Source organism: Panthera onca, chromosome B2, assembly GCF_046562875.1.
Source record: "Panthera onca isolate mPanOnc1 chromosome B2, mPanOnc1 haplotype 2, whole genome shotgun sequence".
Classification (NCBI taxonomy): domain Eukaryota; kingdom Metazoa; phylum Chordata; class Mammalia; order Carnivora; family Felidae; genus Panthera; species Panthera onca.
Window position 1 is genome coordinate 105,445,884 of NC_138343.1, and position 16,401 is coordinate 105,462,284.

Here is a 16,401-nt window from a genome sequence, read left to right on the forward strand (position 1 = left end):
TATTGCATTGAAGCCTCTGTAACCCAAGTCCTATGCCTCCTCACACACACACAAATCTATGAACAGATAACTTAAAGAACTAAAATAGCTCCCCTACCTTCTGTAATTAAAAACATCCCTAATTTATTTTGGAAAAAGAATCTTTCTGGCCTCGCTACCACTTCTTAGGAGAATATTTCTCAGAAAGAAAAAATACCTCACTCATTTGCAACAAGCTGAATTTTCCATGTTCCAGTTCCTGCAAAGACAAATATTAGACCAGCAAAACTTACCAGGTTAGTCACACATGACTTTAGGCAGCTGTTTAAAACTGCACACTGTACCACAGAAATCCATATGCAGCCAAGACTCACAAAATTGACAAGTTTCAGACCAAGCCAGGAAATGTTCTTCATCACTTCACCAATGGCGACTTTCAGGCGACTGTTCTCATTTTCTCCATTTCACTACATCAGTTCTTTAAGTTTCAGTTGAAAGGATGGCTGGTGGAGTTTGGGGTGTTTTTTTTTGACATGTTAGAGTATCTTTGCCTTATAAAATAATATTTACGTCTTTTGCTTTAGACCTTTGAATCGTAGACAGCTTGTAACATTCACAGAGCAGCTATTTCATAATTTCGTTTCCTTTTACTCTCATAAAGATCACCTGCTGTCTAAAGGTTAGAGCTTAGAAGTGCGCTTCGCAGGGGGAAGGAAACCACGTAGAAAACGCAAACTGCATTTCAGCAAGCGTGTGACACGTGCGCAGTCTGAAACCGGAACACTCGAGATCATCCACCCCTTCACTTCTCTGAGGTTGGTTCAGCTACGCAGGAAACTGGGTTTGGACCGTCTAAGCTTTAGCAAACGGTGACACTATTATAATGAAGAATTATCAGAAAAATAGACTCAAACGATGCTACGGGGGGGGGGGGGACAGAACCCTCTGAAATACATATTTTGAAATTAAAAAGCAAATAAAGCTGAAATTAATAGACAAATACTCGGAGGGTGAGTAAAGACAAGGAAGTTTGTTAGCGCACTTTGAGAACTTCACTACATATTAACTAAAATACTGCCTTATCAGGGCTATTGAGACAGAGAGCTGAAACTAGCCACTCTCTAAGATACGTACAAGTGTAGCTCTCTTGAAAAGGAAATATTGTACAATTTCAATGAGTCAGACATCAAGATAAAGTTAAGAATTTCAAATCCACAAGGTACAGAAGTGAGTCATTCTGGAGAGCTACTTTTTAGATTGCTGGGGGTTAACTCGTTAAGGCCAGATAGTTTTGTGTTTGCTGGTTTTTTTTATGACTTAAGTATCCATGTCTTTTTTCTTAAATTTGTTTTATGTTTTATTTTGTATTTGAGACAGAGAGAGAGACAGAGCGCTAGCAGGGGAAGGTCAGAGAGACGGAGACAGAATCTGAAGCAGACTCTAGGCTGTGAGCTTTCAGCACAGAGCCCGACGTGGGGCCTGAACTCTTGAGCAGTGAGGTCATGACCTGAGCTGAAGAAAGACACTCAACCTACTGAGCCACTCAGGTACCCCAAACTTCCATGTCTTCTTCTTCTTCCTCTTCTTCTCCTTCTTTGCCTTTGTCTTCATCTTCATCTTCTTCTTTTTCTTTTTAATTAAAAAAACAAAACTTTGAAAAAAACTTTAATAATAAAAAAAAAAATGAGGTAATTGCTTTGGGCCCTAATCCAATATGATGGGTGTCTTTTTTTTTTTTTTAATTTACATCCAAGTTAGTTGGCATATAGCACTATACCATGTCTTCTTAAATAAATTATACTAACATAACAAGCTTTTCTTATTGGCCCCAGGTTCTCATTGTGAGCAATACATGCCTGGGGTTTTTTTTATTTATTTTATTTATTTTTTTTTAACGTTTATTTATTTTTGAGACAGAGAGAGACAGAGCATGAACGGGGGAGGGTCAGAGAGAGAGGAAGACACAGAATCCAAAGCTGGCTCCAGGCTCTGAGCTGTCAGCACAGAGCCCGACACGGGGCTCGAACTCACAGACCGCGAGATCATGACCTGAGCGGAAGTCGGACACCCAACCAACTGAGCCACCCAGGCACCCTGGGTTTTTTTTTTAAAGCTAAACATTTTTGAGCAAATGTTGACGAAACTGCTCTATAACATAAAGACAAACGGTACTGACTCCAGAATTGACCACTAAAGCTTGTTGTCTTGAAAAAACTTCTACCTGATCTTTGCCACCTGGTCTTTGTTCATTCTCTCCATTTTATTTTTATTTTTTTAACATTTATTTATTTTTGAGAGAGAGAGAGAGCATGAACAGGGGAGGGTCAGAGAAAGAGGGAGACACAGAATCTGAAACAGGCTCCAGGCTCTGAGCTGTCAGCACAGAGCCTGACGCGGGGCTCGAACCCACGGACCGCAAGATCATGACCTGAGCCAAAGTCGGACGCTTAACCGACTGAGCCACCCAGGGGCCCCCACTCTCTCCATTTTAAAGAATGCAGATTAAAGAATATACAACCCTCTGATTTCTTGGTCAGAGGAAAATGGCCATCTCTCCACAAAATACACATTTAAGTCAGAGAATAAACTTCCTTGTCTAAGGGATTTCCTCATTCTAACGAAAGTCATCCTCTTCACTGTGGTACTTATGTCTTGTGCCACATTAGCACAAATAATATTTATAACATTTACTTCCTTAACAGAATGGACCGCTAAGTACTTCCTTGATGTAGATTTATTGGGGGAAGGTGAAAAAGAAATAACCTTCAATTTTTTTTTTTTTTTTGGATACTAACTAGGTATGTATGTATTACGAAATATAAAAATTCTGATTTTGCTACCTCTAGGTACACTGTACATATATAAGATCAATACAATACAATACAAATGACACAGTCCCTGAGGACACTTTTCACTTATTATTTGCATTTTAACACTAAATTTAATCTCAAAATTTTATAGATATAACTTATATCCTTTTTGTTGGTTTTACTCAAACTTAAAAAGTATGATTTGTTAAAAAAGACTGCAAACAAATAAAAAATGTGGAACGTTTCATGAATTTGTGTGTCATCCTTATGCAGGGGCCGTGCTAATCTTCTCTGTATCGTTCCAGTTTTAGTATATGTGCTGCCCAAGCGAGCACAAAATAGCCTTCAATTTCAAGTTTTTGTGCTTATTCTGTTTTTTTAGAATTTAACTGGCATTTAGTTACACTCATGAAAAATGGACTGTGTTCAAAGATATTTGTTATGGAATTACTCATATCAAGAGATTGGAAACAATCTAACAGTCCAATAATATAATACTGGATCTCAATCAATTCATATATCTTCTCCAGGTGATTTCTCCACATGGGCTTGTTTGGACTTCTTCCCAGCATGATGGTCTCCAAGCAATTGGAGAGCTTACATGGTGGCTCAGAGATTTTGTGGAAGTGCTCCAGTGCTAAGCTGCGTTGTCTTTTATGATTCAGCTTTAGAAATCATAGTTACCTTTGCTGCATTTTATTGGTTGCCAGAGAGTCATAAAACTGCCCAGAATCGAGGAGAAGGAAATAGGTCCCACCTCTTGATGTGAAAATAGCAAGATTTGAGAAGAACATGTAGAATGGAAGAGATTGCTGCACTACCTTTGGAAAATACAATCGGCCACCAAATGGGCAGTCATCATTTGCATCGTTCTAAAAGGCAGACATTTTATTATTTTTTAAAGTAATCTCTACTCCCAACATGGGTTCAAACTCATGACCCCGAGATCAAGAGTCACATGCTCTACCCACTAAGCCAGCAAGACACCCCTGAAAGGCAGAAATTTTAGTTACCACAGTTTAGTTAAATAATACCAGTCCTCACACAATACAATCCAAACTTTAGTTAGGACAATATATTAACTGTGAGGAATTTCATTAAGTACAAACTTCTCTGCTATTTCTTTATTAGAATGAGTTTTACAATTCATTAGCAACAGCATTGATTTGATATGATCAAATATACCTGAGTTCTAAAATTATATTCATTGAAAATATAGAGTGTACATTCTGAAACTCAATTGTACTCCATCAGTATCATATAACTCCAGAGAAATGAAATTTTACAGTCATCAAAAGGAGTTCCAAACAATGACCTATTAGACTACCAGACTGAAGAGGGGCCACACCAATATTCAAGGTCTTAAGAATTTGCCCTTGAATTCTTATTCATGACCTACCTCTGCCATCATCCCTTACTCCTTATCAGGCCCGCTAGAACCTGGTCATTGTCTACCATGGCACATAAGCTGAAACATGAAAATGGCCCAAAGATATATACTGGTTATCACCAGGGCAATAATTATTCCTCTGGGGGGGAAATTTGGTGGCATGGTGGCGGGGGGGGGGGGGGGGGGGGTGGAGAAGGACAGTCAGGGTCCCTCTTATAAGTTCCTTGCACCCAGTGCATCTCATCTTTATGCCTCAGGGAAGGGATGATGCTGCAGAATGAAAGAAGGAAAATATTAAACAATATTAAACTCAAAGCTTTTGAGTTTCAAGAACCAAGGTCCCAGCCTAGAGGAATGGAAACTTTTTTAAAAAAGACACAGTTCAGTTTCTAGTCTGCAATTTCATTTTACTACATTATTATGAAATTAAAATTTTATTTTAGCCTGGGACCTCGGTGGTTGAAATGCAAAAGTGAGCTATTTGACATTCTTGTTCTCTGCGTTCCTCCCCTGAGGCTTGAAAATGGAAATGGGATCAATCAGTGCCTGCCTTTTGCTTCCTATAATGAAAGATAAAATCACAATGCAAAGGCTTAATTTGGGGTCTGGGTTGTTTTTGTTGTTTGGGGGGGGTTGTTTGTTTTGTTTTGTTTTTTGTCTCTTTTCAAACTTTTATTCACCTCTAGGTGCTCAGGGGATTTCATTACCATTGCTGTTATTGCTACTATTGTGGTTCAGAGCCTATACTCTGCTGCTGCCATTCTGGAGCTTTTTCAGAAGCCATAAATTCAAAAAGGCTGTTTTTTTAAGTGGTCACTCCTTCTTTGTATGAGTTATTGAACAGTCATTAAAAATCAGCCCAGAATTCTGCAGGTACGGTTAACCCCGGGACAGCATGAGAGTTAGGGGCACCGGGAGCCCTCCACAGTCAAAAAATCTGCATGTAACTTTTACCTCCCCCAAAACGTAGTTCCTAATAGCCTACTGCTGACCAGAAACCTCACTGAGAACATAAATAGTTAATTAGCATGTATTTTGTATGTTATAGCTATCATACACTGTATTTTTACTACAAATTAAGAAAAGAAACTAGAGAAAAGAAAATCTGAAAAATCAGCGTAATAAAGAGTTTTTAATGGTTGAAGGAAACCCGTGCCATAATGTTAGGTAGAAAGAAGTACATAAATCTCTATTATGTATTCTAAGACTGTCTCAATTATGAAAAACAAAAAGAAAAAAATGGGTAGAGATATACCAAAACATGTTTCTCTAGGTGGTGGTGGTGGTGGTGGTGGTGTGTGTGTGTGTGTGTGTGTGTGTGTGTGTGTTTTAAGAAAACCTTCTGTTTCTTGATACTTTCTCCATTCCCCGTATTGTCTATGAACCACACACTACAATAAGCGTGTCATACATCCATTGCAGTCTTCAGACACATTGCACAGCACCCTCCCTCATCTGCTCCCCTGACTCCCTGTGTCCATGGCCCCCACCCCCTCTCAGGTGAACTTCCAAACAGCTGACTCACTTGTGTCGCCAGGTTGGGCTCTCAATCTTATCATCGGCTAGAATTTAAGGCACCCTCCTCATTCCATAGATGAGGGCTGCACAGAATCAATTTTGGCTGGATTTCTCCCTTTAAACTTGTGATTCACTTGCCATTTATTGAGCTTCTGCCCAGAGTCGGGGGTTCCATAAACTTCAGATAGACATCTGCAGGTTAGTATCTTCACAAATAATGTGCTCCTTGACCCTGGTTCCTGCCACGCACTAGCTGCTGGCTGGACATCCTCCATCACCTCCACTAGCCTCCACGGCTCACTTTTGTGTTCAGAGTGCTGACACCCCTAAGGTTTGTCCTGACCCTGCTGTCTATAGACGAAGGACATCCCCCCACCACTCCTTCCAGGCACCCAGTGCCTTCTTAACCCTTGTTCGCAAGAAAAGTATTGCTTTTTATTTAATTCCCTCAAATACTTGCATTTTTGAGCCTTTTAATCTGATCATAGGCTAAAAGACATTAGGTCTTCATGGAAGATATTTTCAGTGGTTCAGACCGGATATTGGATGACAGTTTAAACATTTTACCCAAATCCAGCCCTGGAGTGAAATGCTTTGGTAATAAAGAGGTTTTCAAATGCAAAGTCAGGCTCCTAAAATTTTCCTCTGCTCCCAGCCTCCAGAGGTAGAGAAGCCAGAGTCTATGGAGGGTTTTCACAGTTCCCCACCCTCAAGAGTGCTGCAACCTTTGTTCTCAATGAAGTTTCTCCATCCCCTGAGGTGCTGAGGCCCAGGGATCCCTTATCACACAGCATCACCAATGACCCTGCACATGGTCCCCCACACCCTCCACTGCCACCATCCTCTTGGGCTAGAATTGCTGCCGTTTCAAACCCTTACCCCAGGCAGGAAATACAGGACTGAGAAAAGAAAACAACTGCCCAAGGACAGATGGTGGGCGGAGGTCAGGAAAGCACCCACGCAGATCAGATCTCAGATCGCAGATCCAGATCGCAGATCGCCAAGGCAGGGAACTGACAGGAGATGGAGGTAAGGGAGGGAGGCGGAGACTTTGACCCATGAGAGCCAAGCCCCAGGACTTGCTTCTTCTAATGCAGTCACACATTTTAAGAAATGTCTGATCATAGTTGTAATTATTAAGTGACATGAGAAAAACTCCAACAGTGGCCTTATTCCAGATACTGAGAAAACAATAAAGGGGGAGGACAAAAAGAAACCCGACTACTAATTAAATCACTTAAATTACTGATCATTTATGATTAAGTAGTCCGAGCACAAAACCAAGTAGTTTTGGATACAAACTTCAGACTTAAAAATGTCCTCCTTGGGGCGCCTGGGTGGCTCAGTCGTTTAAGCGTCCAACTTTGGCTCCAGTCATGATCTCGCAGTTACTTCATTTCTGTCCTCATCTGGAAAGGCAGACAACAGATTCAATCTCAAAGTTTTAGTACCTGCCACGTGGTAAGTTCTTAATAAATTTCTTCCTGTTTAAGAATTTTGTCACCTGAGATACTCTGGTTGGTCCAGTTGAAATGGTCATAATGATTTGTTAAATGAATACTCGACAGTTACTGGGTACTTACTATTTGCCAAAGAATCTGCAAGGCACTATGAAGACAACAGTAAACCAAACAGATCAAAATCCTTGCCATTATTTGGATAGGGGCCAGAGAAGGACAAAACAGATGTACACAGGTAAAACGTGTGCACAGTTGTTATATGGTAATAAATTCTAAAGAGAAAAAGGACAGGTTTGCAGGAATAGAGGGCTAAGTTTGCAGGTTGCTAGTTTAGATATTATAGCATTATGTGAACTCTACATAAGTTTGTTTATTATTAAGTGAGATATAAATTTGTTATTTTAATTGGAATGGTGAACTAGCCTTTGCTGATATAAAATGGGTTATCTGCTCACAAATTATGAACGTTTGCACATTGTTTTCTTTAGCTATTTATATAACTCAAAAGGTTTCTCAATCTCCTCAACTACTTTCAAAGAGAGTACTTTGACCACTTACAAGTCAAGATTACAGCTGAGAGCCAAGTGCTTTCTTTCAGAAGCTCTCACGGCTGCTAGGATGATATAGGCAGTTTAAACTCAGGGAGGATGAAGAAACAGGAAACCATGACTTCAGATTTAGTTCTTCATTAAATCACCTGATCTGCATTTGCAAATATTGCACAAGTCTGTCAGACAAAGTTTACAATTGTATCCTTCACTACAAAGAAAGAAAGTTTACAATGCAAAATGATTGCAAACCCCTTCTAAAAGGGGGGTTTATAATAATACAACTTACATTTAAAATAATTAATATTTATTGGGGCGCCTGGGTGGCTCAGTCGGTTAAGCATTTGACTTCAGCTCAGGTCATGATCTCACAGTTTGTGAGTTTGAACCCTGCATCGTGCTCTGCACTCAGTGTGGAGCCTGCTTGGGATTCTCTCTCTCTCTCTCTCTCTCTCTCTCTCTCTCTCCCTGGCTCTCTGCTCCTCCCCCCACCTGCACTCTTTTTCTCTCTCTCTCAAAATAAATAAATAGACTTTAAAAAAATAAATAAACAAAATAATTCATATTTATATAAATTGCTGTTATCTGTAAATCATTATGTTTAAATTCTTAATTCTTATATTTAAATTGTTGAATTTTGAGTTGAATTGTTGAATTGTTTAATTATTACTAAAATATAATTTATGATATATTATTTTAACTCAATAATATAATATATAATATATTCAAATATTATTAAATATATTAAATAGTACAATTTAGAATTACTAAAAATATATTTCACAACATAATTTAGACCACCACGTTCCCAAGATCTCCATGCCCTGTGTTTTTTAATCTTCTCCCTGGGAGAACCCTGATAGCAAAGCAGAATCAATGAGTTAGGTGGGGGATAATGGCCATCACTGGACTTAAGCTTTGAGTTTTGAGCTTCTTATGAGCTCAAATTTTCTTTGTATCTCCAATTTTGGTTTTAAAATTCATGTCAAATTAGCATTTTACTCCATAACATGTTTTAATATAAACAGCAGTGAAAAATTGAGGGAACACTGGACCTACCTAGTTGCAGATTTCTTCAAGCGAGATCATATTTGTGTTAAGACATTTTCAGTTTTCAGTTTCTTATTCTGAAAAGTCAGAAAGTAGGGGCGCCTGGGTGGCTCAGTCGGTTAAGCGGCTGACTTCGGCTCGGGTCATGATCTCGCGGTCCGTGGGTTCGAGCCCCATGTCAGGCTCTGTGCTGACAGCTCAGAGCCTGGAGCCTGTTTCAGATTCTGTGTCTCCCTCTCTCTGACCCTCCCCTGTTCATGCTCTGTCTCTCCCTGTCTCAAAAATAAAACGTTAAAAAAATTAAAAAAAAAAAAAAGTCAGAATGTAAACTGATAACAGATAATATGAAACCCTCACTCCACTCACATCTTGCAGGTGATACAGAAATGTTTGTGGGTGATGACTATGGGTATCAAACGGGAAAAGTTTTGATGTCAAAAATTCACAGTAAGAACTCACTATTTTCCCTGGTAGTTTGTTCCACCCACATAGGAAGGATGGGTCCTAATTAAGCCTCAGGAGCACAGGGCTGTTATTTACTAGTAAGATTTGTTCCAGATATTAAACATTCTTATCCAACACAGTGCACCATATTCAGCCAAGATGGCCGTGTGTTCTAATATTACAGGTAGTGTGATTGCACAAAGCAGAGCAGCTCCTGTAGTCATTATTGTGCTTTTCCAGTTGCTTTCATATCTGCCTTGAATTCTCACTGAAATAGTCACTCCAAAACCCTGGCCCAGATGTTTTCAGGGTTCTGCTCAAGAACCCAGCAATCCACTCCAAGCGATTTATTTCAAGCGTGTCACAAAAGAACTGTGATGTCTTCCTTATGCAACCTCCATTCCGAATCTCTACTTCCATCTGTTCCTCTGGAAACTGAATAGTCAGAGTTGCTCAGAGGAACCAGAAAGCCAGTAAATGAATCTCAAGTGACCCAGCTGGGAGGGCTGTGGTAAGAAAGCTGCCTCCCTGTTCACCAGGACAAGTGCTGCCCTGGTCAGGAGCGGACAGTCTGCCTGGAGGAACAGGTGCACAGCTTCTCTACTCCCGACATGTGGGTCGCCGGATGCCAGTTCAGACTTCAGACACTTCAGTCTGTTCAGATCTTATTGCAGCACTTGGAAATGTGGACAAGACAGTCTACTGAAAACTAATTCTATACCAATACGCAGTGTAAAACTCTGTTGCTCCCCTGCTTACGCCACTTTGGTGCCTTCCCATTTCCCTTAGGATTGTTAAATTAATTGAATAAGAAAGCCATTAGACTGAAGTGGCTCTAAGGCTTTAGTTGCTTAAATAAGCAAACCAAAACCAAAGCCTGTAAATGCCTCAAGTTTAAGAAACTGAAACCTAGGAGCAACCAGTCACGAACGAACGGCCGGCTAGTCTTTTCCCAAATAAGGCAACTGTTTAATCAGATAATTTCCTTGCTTTGCTCCTACACCTTCTCTACATAAGGACTTTCCCTAACTCCTGTTGGCAGAGTGCTCCTACCTGCTTCCAGCTCAGCACGGCCTGATTAGAATCTATATTTACTCCAATAAACTCTTGAAATTGTTGATATGCCTCAGTTTACCTTTTGAGAGTTCCAGGTTTAAAGTCCCTAAAATGTACGTGTTAGCAAAGATCTCCTCAGTCTACCTGCTCAGCTTTTCTCCCTCTGCTTTCCTTCTCCTACCTCACCCTCCAAGTAGCCAGAACTCCTTCTGGTTTCTTCTCTTTCCCTTGGGCCTTCCCTCATCAGTCTTCACTGCCCAGGAGACCCATACCTGTCTCCATCGGACTTATCCCACCCATCCTTCCATATCACTTTCCCAGGGGCACCTTCACTGACCCCTGAGACTGGGTTTGATTTCTTCATTTAACAGGCCTGTGGCTCCTTGTATGTTTTTGGTTTATTTTTGGTTTTGTTTTGTTTTTGTGGGGTTTTTTTCTTCTTCTTTTTTTTTTTTTTTTTTTGCTTAGAGTCGACACACGTGTAATTATTTGTTGACTGATTACTCTTTATTTGTATAAAGGTTGTATTCCATAGTAGATTATAAATCCCTTGAGGGTAGGAGAGTTGTTTTGTTTTGTTTTGTTTTGTTTTGTTTTGTTTTTGTTTTCACTGCTGATTCCTTGAACAATTTTAACCATAGGTTCAACCATGTGGAATGGCTGATATTTGAATATTTTGACCTTAAAAAAATACCAGTTTCAGTTGCTTCAATCTAGTACCTGTTCAATAAATATTTATTTAAAACTGTGTCAAAAAGGCCTCCATGTGAGGGGCACCTGGATGACTCAGTCGATTAAGCGTCCCACTCTTAATTTTGGCTCAGGTGATGATCTCACAGTTTGTGGGACTGAGCTCCGCATCAGGCTCTGTGCTGACAGTGAGAAGCCTGCTTGGGATTCTCTCTCTCCCTCTCTCTCTGCCCCTTCCCCTTCAAAAATAAAGAAATAAACTTAAAAAGACTTTTTAAAGTGATTCATGTGGTTTTTAGGCTCTGTGTGTGTGTGTGTGTGTGTGTGTGTGTGTGTGACAGAGACAGATATGAGAGAGAGAGAGAGAGAGAGATCAGCTATTAGTATAACTGTTACTAGAAGAATCTTTTAAGTACCGCTATTTTTTAAAAATTTCATTGGGTTTTACAGAGATTTTTCAAAGATAAATATAATAACAAATTCCAAAAATGGGTCCTATTTGAAATACAATTTCAGCAGTTTCCCTCTGCCGCTTTGATCTTAGGTCAATTTTCTATTTGCCTAAATTTTCCCCCTTCCGTGAGTTCAAACTCCCAACAGTCATCACTTGAGCTCCCTGGAGCCTCGTAGGTGAGTTCTGTGTGATTTCCTCCTGACCTGTGGAAGACGACCCAGGACCAGATGGAGATTTTTCACTGCCCTCCCCAACTCCCATGCTGAGCCTCAGGACAGATGGTAGGGCCAGAAGCCCTACTTCATTGTCCCCTCCTGAAATTGAACTGTTTAAATCCGTGACTGGTTCTCCCACACGGCAGCTCCCCCCCAGAAACGCCTTATAAATCCCCGTAACATTTATAACTCTCCAGAATGCCTCTGGTTCAAGCACAACAACAAAAAATTAGTGGCACAGTAACACCAAGTCTAAGGCATCTGAGTTAAAGTCACTCTAAGGCATTTTTAAAAATATTCAGTTTTATTCCCCTCATAAATTCACCACCTCAGAGACTCTGGATAAGGGGAATTTTGAGGGAAGAAATCATTGAGGAGAATGAAAAAAGGCAGTAACAGGGGACATGCTGCATAGAAGCCTGTCCCCCAGCCCAAAGGCCCATCGTTGTAAATTAAACGGTTTGTTCATCTCAAGTAAGCATTCAAGAGCTTACTCTTGCCAGTTCTGTGATAGTTGGTGCTTTAGAGGCACTGGCTTCCTGCCTTATGAATAAATCTTCCTGAAGGAGCTGCTTCCTTCTGCTTACAATAATTTGTTATTCCTTCATCTTTGTTTTCTTGTAAACAGCCACTAGTGTTATTTTATGATTTATACCACTATCTTTTGCCTTATATTTAAAATGAGATTGTTTCTCTCAGGAGCTACTCCTCCAGGAGCTCTTTCTCACAGAAAGTTTGGGATGAACAGCTGTCTTCAGTGGCAATCTACTGATTTGAACTTTTTATTTTTATTTTTTTTTATTTTGAGAGAGAGCGCAAGCAGGGAAGGGGCAGAGAGGAAGAGAGAGAATCCCAAGCAGGCTCTGCACTGTTAGTGCAAAGCCCGATGTGGGGCTTGAACTCATGAACTGCAAGATCATGACCTGAGCTGAAATCAAGAGTTGGGCCCTTAAATGGGGCGCCTGGGTGGCTCAGTCCGTTAAACGTCTGACTTCAGCTCAGGTCATGATCTCACAGTTTGTGAGTTCTAGCCCCACATCAGGCTCTGTGCTGACAGCTCGGAGCCTGGAGCCTGCTTCAGATTCTGTCTCCCTCTCTCTCTGCCCCTCCCCTGCTTATGCTCTCTCTGTCTCTCACAGATACATAAACATTAAAAAAAATTTTTTTTAAGAGTTGGGCACTTAACTGACTGAGCCACCCAGGCGCCCCATTGATTTGAATTTCTGATGAATGGCAACTCTGAGGAACTTATCAACATACTCAGACCACAGCCATCCACCCCCTTAAAGGACAAAAGCCCTGGGTGGCCTGAAAGGGGAGGCTTTCCTGCCTTCCCCAAGACTCAGCACTTGGTTGCACCTGGGGTGACAACAACAGTAGGAAAGGTAGGATGCTCGTAAAAGACAGCCGTGAGAATCCCGCCTCAGGAGGTCAACCACCTCACTCAACACCCACACTTCTTTACTCCTCACAGCTCAACTTGGTGAACATGTTGTATCTGATGCTAAATCTCCAAATTTCCACACAGGTAAAGGTTACATCTGAAATTGATGGCTTCTTTACTCTCTTAAACCATTTAAAAGCTCATCAATTCCATAGTTTATAGACCTGAAAGGAGTTAATCATGGAAACTTACATATAAATTGGGTTTTCGTGTTTCCAAACCACTCATCATACTTTTTGCCAACAGTCTACTGCAGTAGAGCCCTGACACCAAGGATCTATTTACTTTTTTCAAAAAACAGCTTTACTGAAATATGATTCACCTACCATGCAACTCGCCCATTTAAAGTGTGCTGTTGAATGGCTTTTAGTATATTTACAGAACTGTGCTATCATTACCACTATCTAATCTGAGAACATTTTATTATCCAAAAAAGAAACTCCTATCTTTTTTCCCTTCATTCTCCCTGCCTCCAGCCCCCAGCAACCACTGATCTACCTTCTATTTCTATGGATTTGCCTAGTCTGAATATTTCATATAAATGGAAATAATACATGTGGCTTTTTGTGACCATTTTTATTGACTTAGAATCCTGTCTTCAAGGTTTATCCATTTTGTAACATGTATCGGTAGTTCATTACTTTTATTGCTGAGTAATATTCCATTGTATGAATATAACACATTCATTTATCCACTTGGCAGTTGACAGACTTTTGGATTGCTTCCACTTTGGGGCAATTGTGAATAATGCTTCTCAAGACATTGGCCCTATTTACTTTTAATTCATCAGACTCTCCTTTTACCCTAAAGAGGGCACTGTGAACTCCCATAATTCTGTGACAAATAGCTAGAAACAAAGAAGACTGCAATCCTTAGGCAAGACAGCAATCTGTGTGTCATACTTAGTGTGATCCATTCTTCCTGGTTTCTCTAGAACTTTCCCAGTTTTAGCGCTGAATGTACTGTGATCCGGGAAAACTTTTAGTCGCAAGCAAACCAGGACAGTTGGTCTTCCTAGACTGGAACTTAGTCAGAAGGCAATTCTAGAAAAGCCCATCTTTGAGTTTTATGGTTTCTGGTGAAGGTATAGTTATAGTTTTAAAAACTGGCTCATGCAGTATCTCTTTACAGAGTTTCATTTTAGTGAGAAACAATTATTGTTTTATTTCCTACATAATAAACAATGTCTGAAATTTCACATATATTAATTTTAAGCTTAAAGCATACATATATTATGTATTAAGTTTAAAGCATATATGAAGCACACTTATATACATTATATATAATGCATTATATATAATGCAGGGTGTGTGTGTGTGTGTGTGTGTGTGTGTGTGTGTAGGCATACGATATTTTTAAGACTTTGTGTTTTGGAGCCATTTTAGGTTCACAGCAAAATTAAGTGGAAGGTACAGAGATTTCTCATATACTGTCTGCCCACACACATGTATTGCCTCCCACATTATCAAAATCCCCAACCAGAGCGGTACATTTGTTACAATGCATAAGCCCTGCCTATGTTTTAGATGGAGTACTAGTTAATTATGAAGACCTCCCTAGAAGCTGAAAAGTCTCATGTCCACAGGGTGGCAGTGTGACACCCATAAACCCAAATAGAATTGGAGTAAAAGCTGTGTTCATAAAACCTAATCTTTGGTTGGAACTATGTAGTTTGATAGGAAAATGAGTAAGTCCAACCAACTACTTGTGAGATCTATGGCTTTGGTTTATACTGGTGAACAGCCTCACATGGTTTAACCATCGATGTCTCCAAACCATAAGTTTAAGATAAAAAATGCAAATTCAATCAAATAGTTCAAAGGCTATTGATTCCAGCATTCTTTAAAGTTTTTTTTAATTGCAGCTGAAAGAAGTATAGAATAGGAGCCTTAGAAATCACAAGATTCAATGTTTTATGCATTTTTCCACTGAAAAATTGAACAGGTCACATTTTCAGATACTATGCCTATGGTATTTTTCATGGAATGTAACTTTACCCCTTTTCCTCCTCTTCAGCAAGGTATTTAAAATTCAGGTGAGTGATAGGAATATAATAAGGATAATATCAAATCTCCTTTTTAAGTCATTCACTAGCTTCAATACTTGATTTTTAGAAATAAATTACTTTAACACGCTCTACACCCCATCTGGACACATGAGTGTGTTAAAATTCTTAAACTGAAAAAATGTGATTCTAGTACAACCTTTCATTGAATGCTGAACTTGTCTTCTAGAATGTTCTTAACCGTTACCTATCTGGGAAATAGGCACATTTAACTTGCATTGGCTTCCTTAACAAAATCCCACTGTTTACAGGCCTGATATTCATAAATTATATGTGTTTCTGCATTCATATTAAAAAAGGAAAATGAAGAAAATATATAATTTTTCCTACAAAAAAACAACAGACTTGGAATTTGGAAACTGTCTTCTTTATTCACATCATTAAAGGTAAGGGTACAGGGAAGTGTGGGCTAGTTTCTTTTCCATGAAAATAAAGGACACTTTCTCCTTCATGAAAATATTGAAATTGCTGAGAAAAACAGCTTTCCTGTTACAGGTTCTAACTGGCACATTAGGCCAGTGTTCACCTTCTTCTGTTAATAAGGAGGCATTATAGACTCAACAGCTGAGTAAAGATAAATTAGCAAAGGAGGAAAAAAGAAAATGCAGTCTCCATATGAATCTAGTGACATATATACATAGTTTCTTCTTTTTTGATGTCAGGTCACAATATCTATGGAAAAAAAAACAGTCTGATCTCCAAGTGCTATTCATGCTGGAATCTGTCTTTTTCTAGGAGTCTTTGGTCTAATCTTAGTTGTTTGTCTTCTGTCTGTCCATGTTGACTCAGCCATTTATCATGGTATTGCTGAAGTTCAAATATGTAGACAGTAAGACTCTAATCTAAGAGAGAATAAGATAGCATATGTTTAAATTCTTATCCTGTTCTATGAACTTTTGTTTTGAGATTCTAAATGCCCACTTCTACGACTTTTCTAAACACAACCACTGAATAATTGTAATTAGATTGAACAGTCATTTTTGTTTGTTTGTAATATTATTTTTAGTATTAACAAGTGCCCTCCAGGACTGCAATCCACTTGTTGCAGAGGATCTTTGGGACATAAAATGTATACCTAGGATGTGAAAAGTGCTTTCCTGAAAAAATAAATGTATTGTCTGCACTAAATGATATATTCTCTACATCGTATTGCCTGATGCATGTGAAGTGATGGATTGCTATTTAGTTGACCCAATTACTCTCTCTTCTATAAGAGGCCAGGAACTTCCTTCTTACAGAGTTAGTTTCCCAATAGATCCTGAAGTTTATATAGTAACT

General features: G+C 39.4%; 1 protein-coding gene, 1 long non-coding RNA gene and 1 other non-coding gene across 7 annotated transcripts in view; 1 reads left to right on the forward strand and 2 right to left on the reverse strand.

Moving 5' to 3' along the window:
- ROS1 (ROS proto-oncogene 1, receptor tyrosine kinase) overlaps positions 1–770 on the reverse strand; it is a 118,496-nt gene extending 117,726 nt beyond the window's left edge. For all 5 annotated transcript variants that reach the window (XM_060616493.3, XM_060616494.3, XM_060616492.3 and 2 more), the window contains exon 1: positions 273–770. In XM_060616493.3, the coding sequence (XP_060472476.3) occupies positions 273–395 (123 nt within the window). In that variant the 5' untranslated portion in view covers positions 396–770. The remainder of the gene's footprint in view (positions 1–272) is intronic.
- A 174-nt stretch (positions 771–944) lies between these two features.
- Positions 945–4,315, forward strand: LOC132667563 (uncharacterized). Its single transcript, XR_009605230.3, has 3 exons — positions 945–1,198; positions 1,357–1,526; positions 3,320–4,315. It is a non-coding gene; the product is annotated as an uncharacterized LOC132667563 (long non-coding RNA).
- LOC132668174 (U6 spliceosomal RNA) lies at positions 3,018–3,124 on the reverse strand. Its single transcript, XR_009605520.1, has one exon. It is a non-coding gene; the product is annotated as a U6 spliceosomal RNA (small nuclear RNA).
- Positions 4,316–16,401: the final 12,086 nt, after the last annotated feature.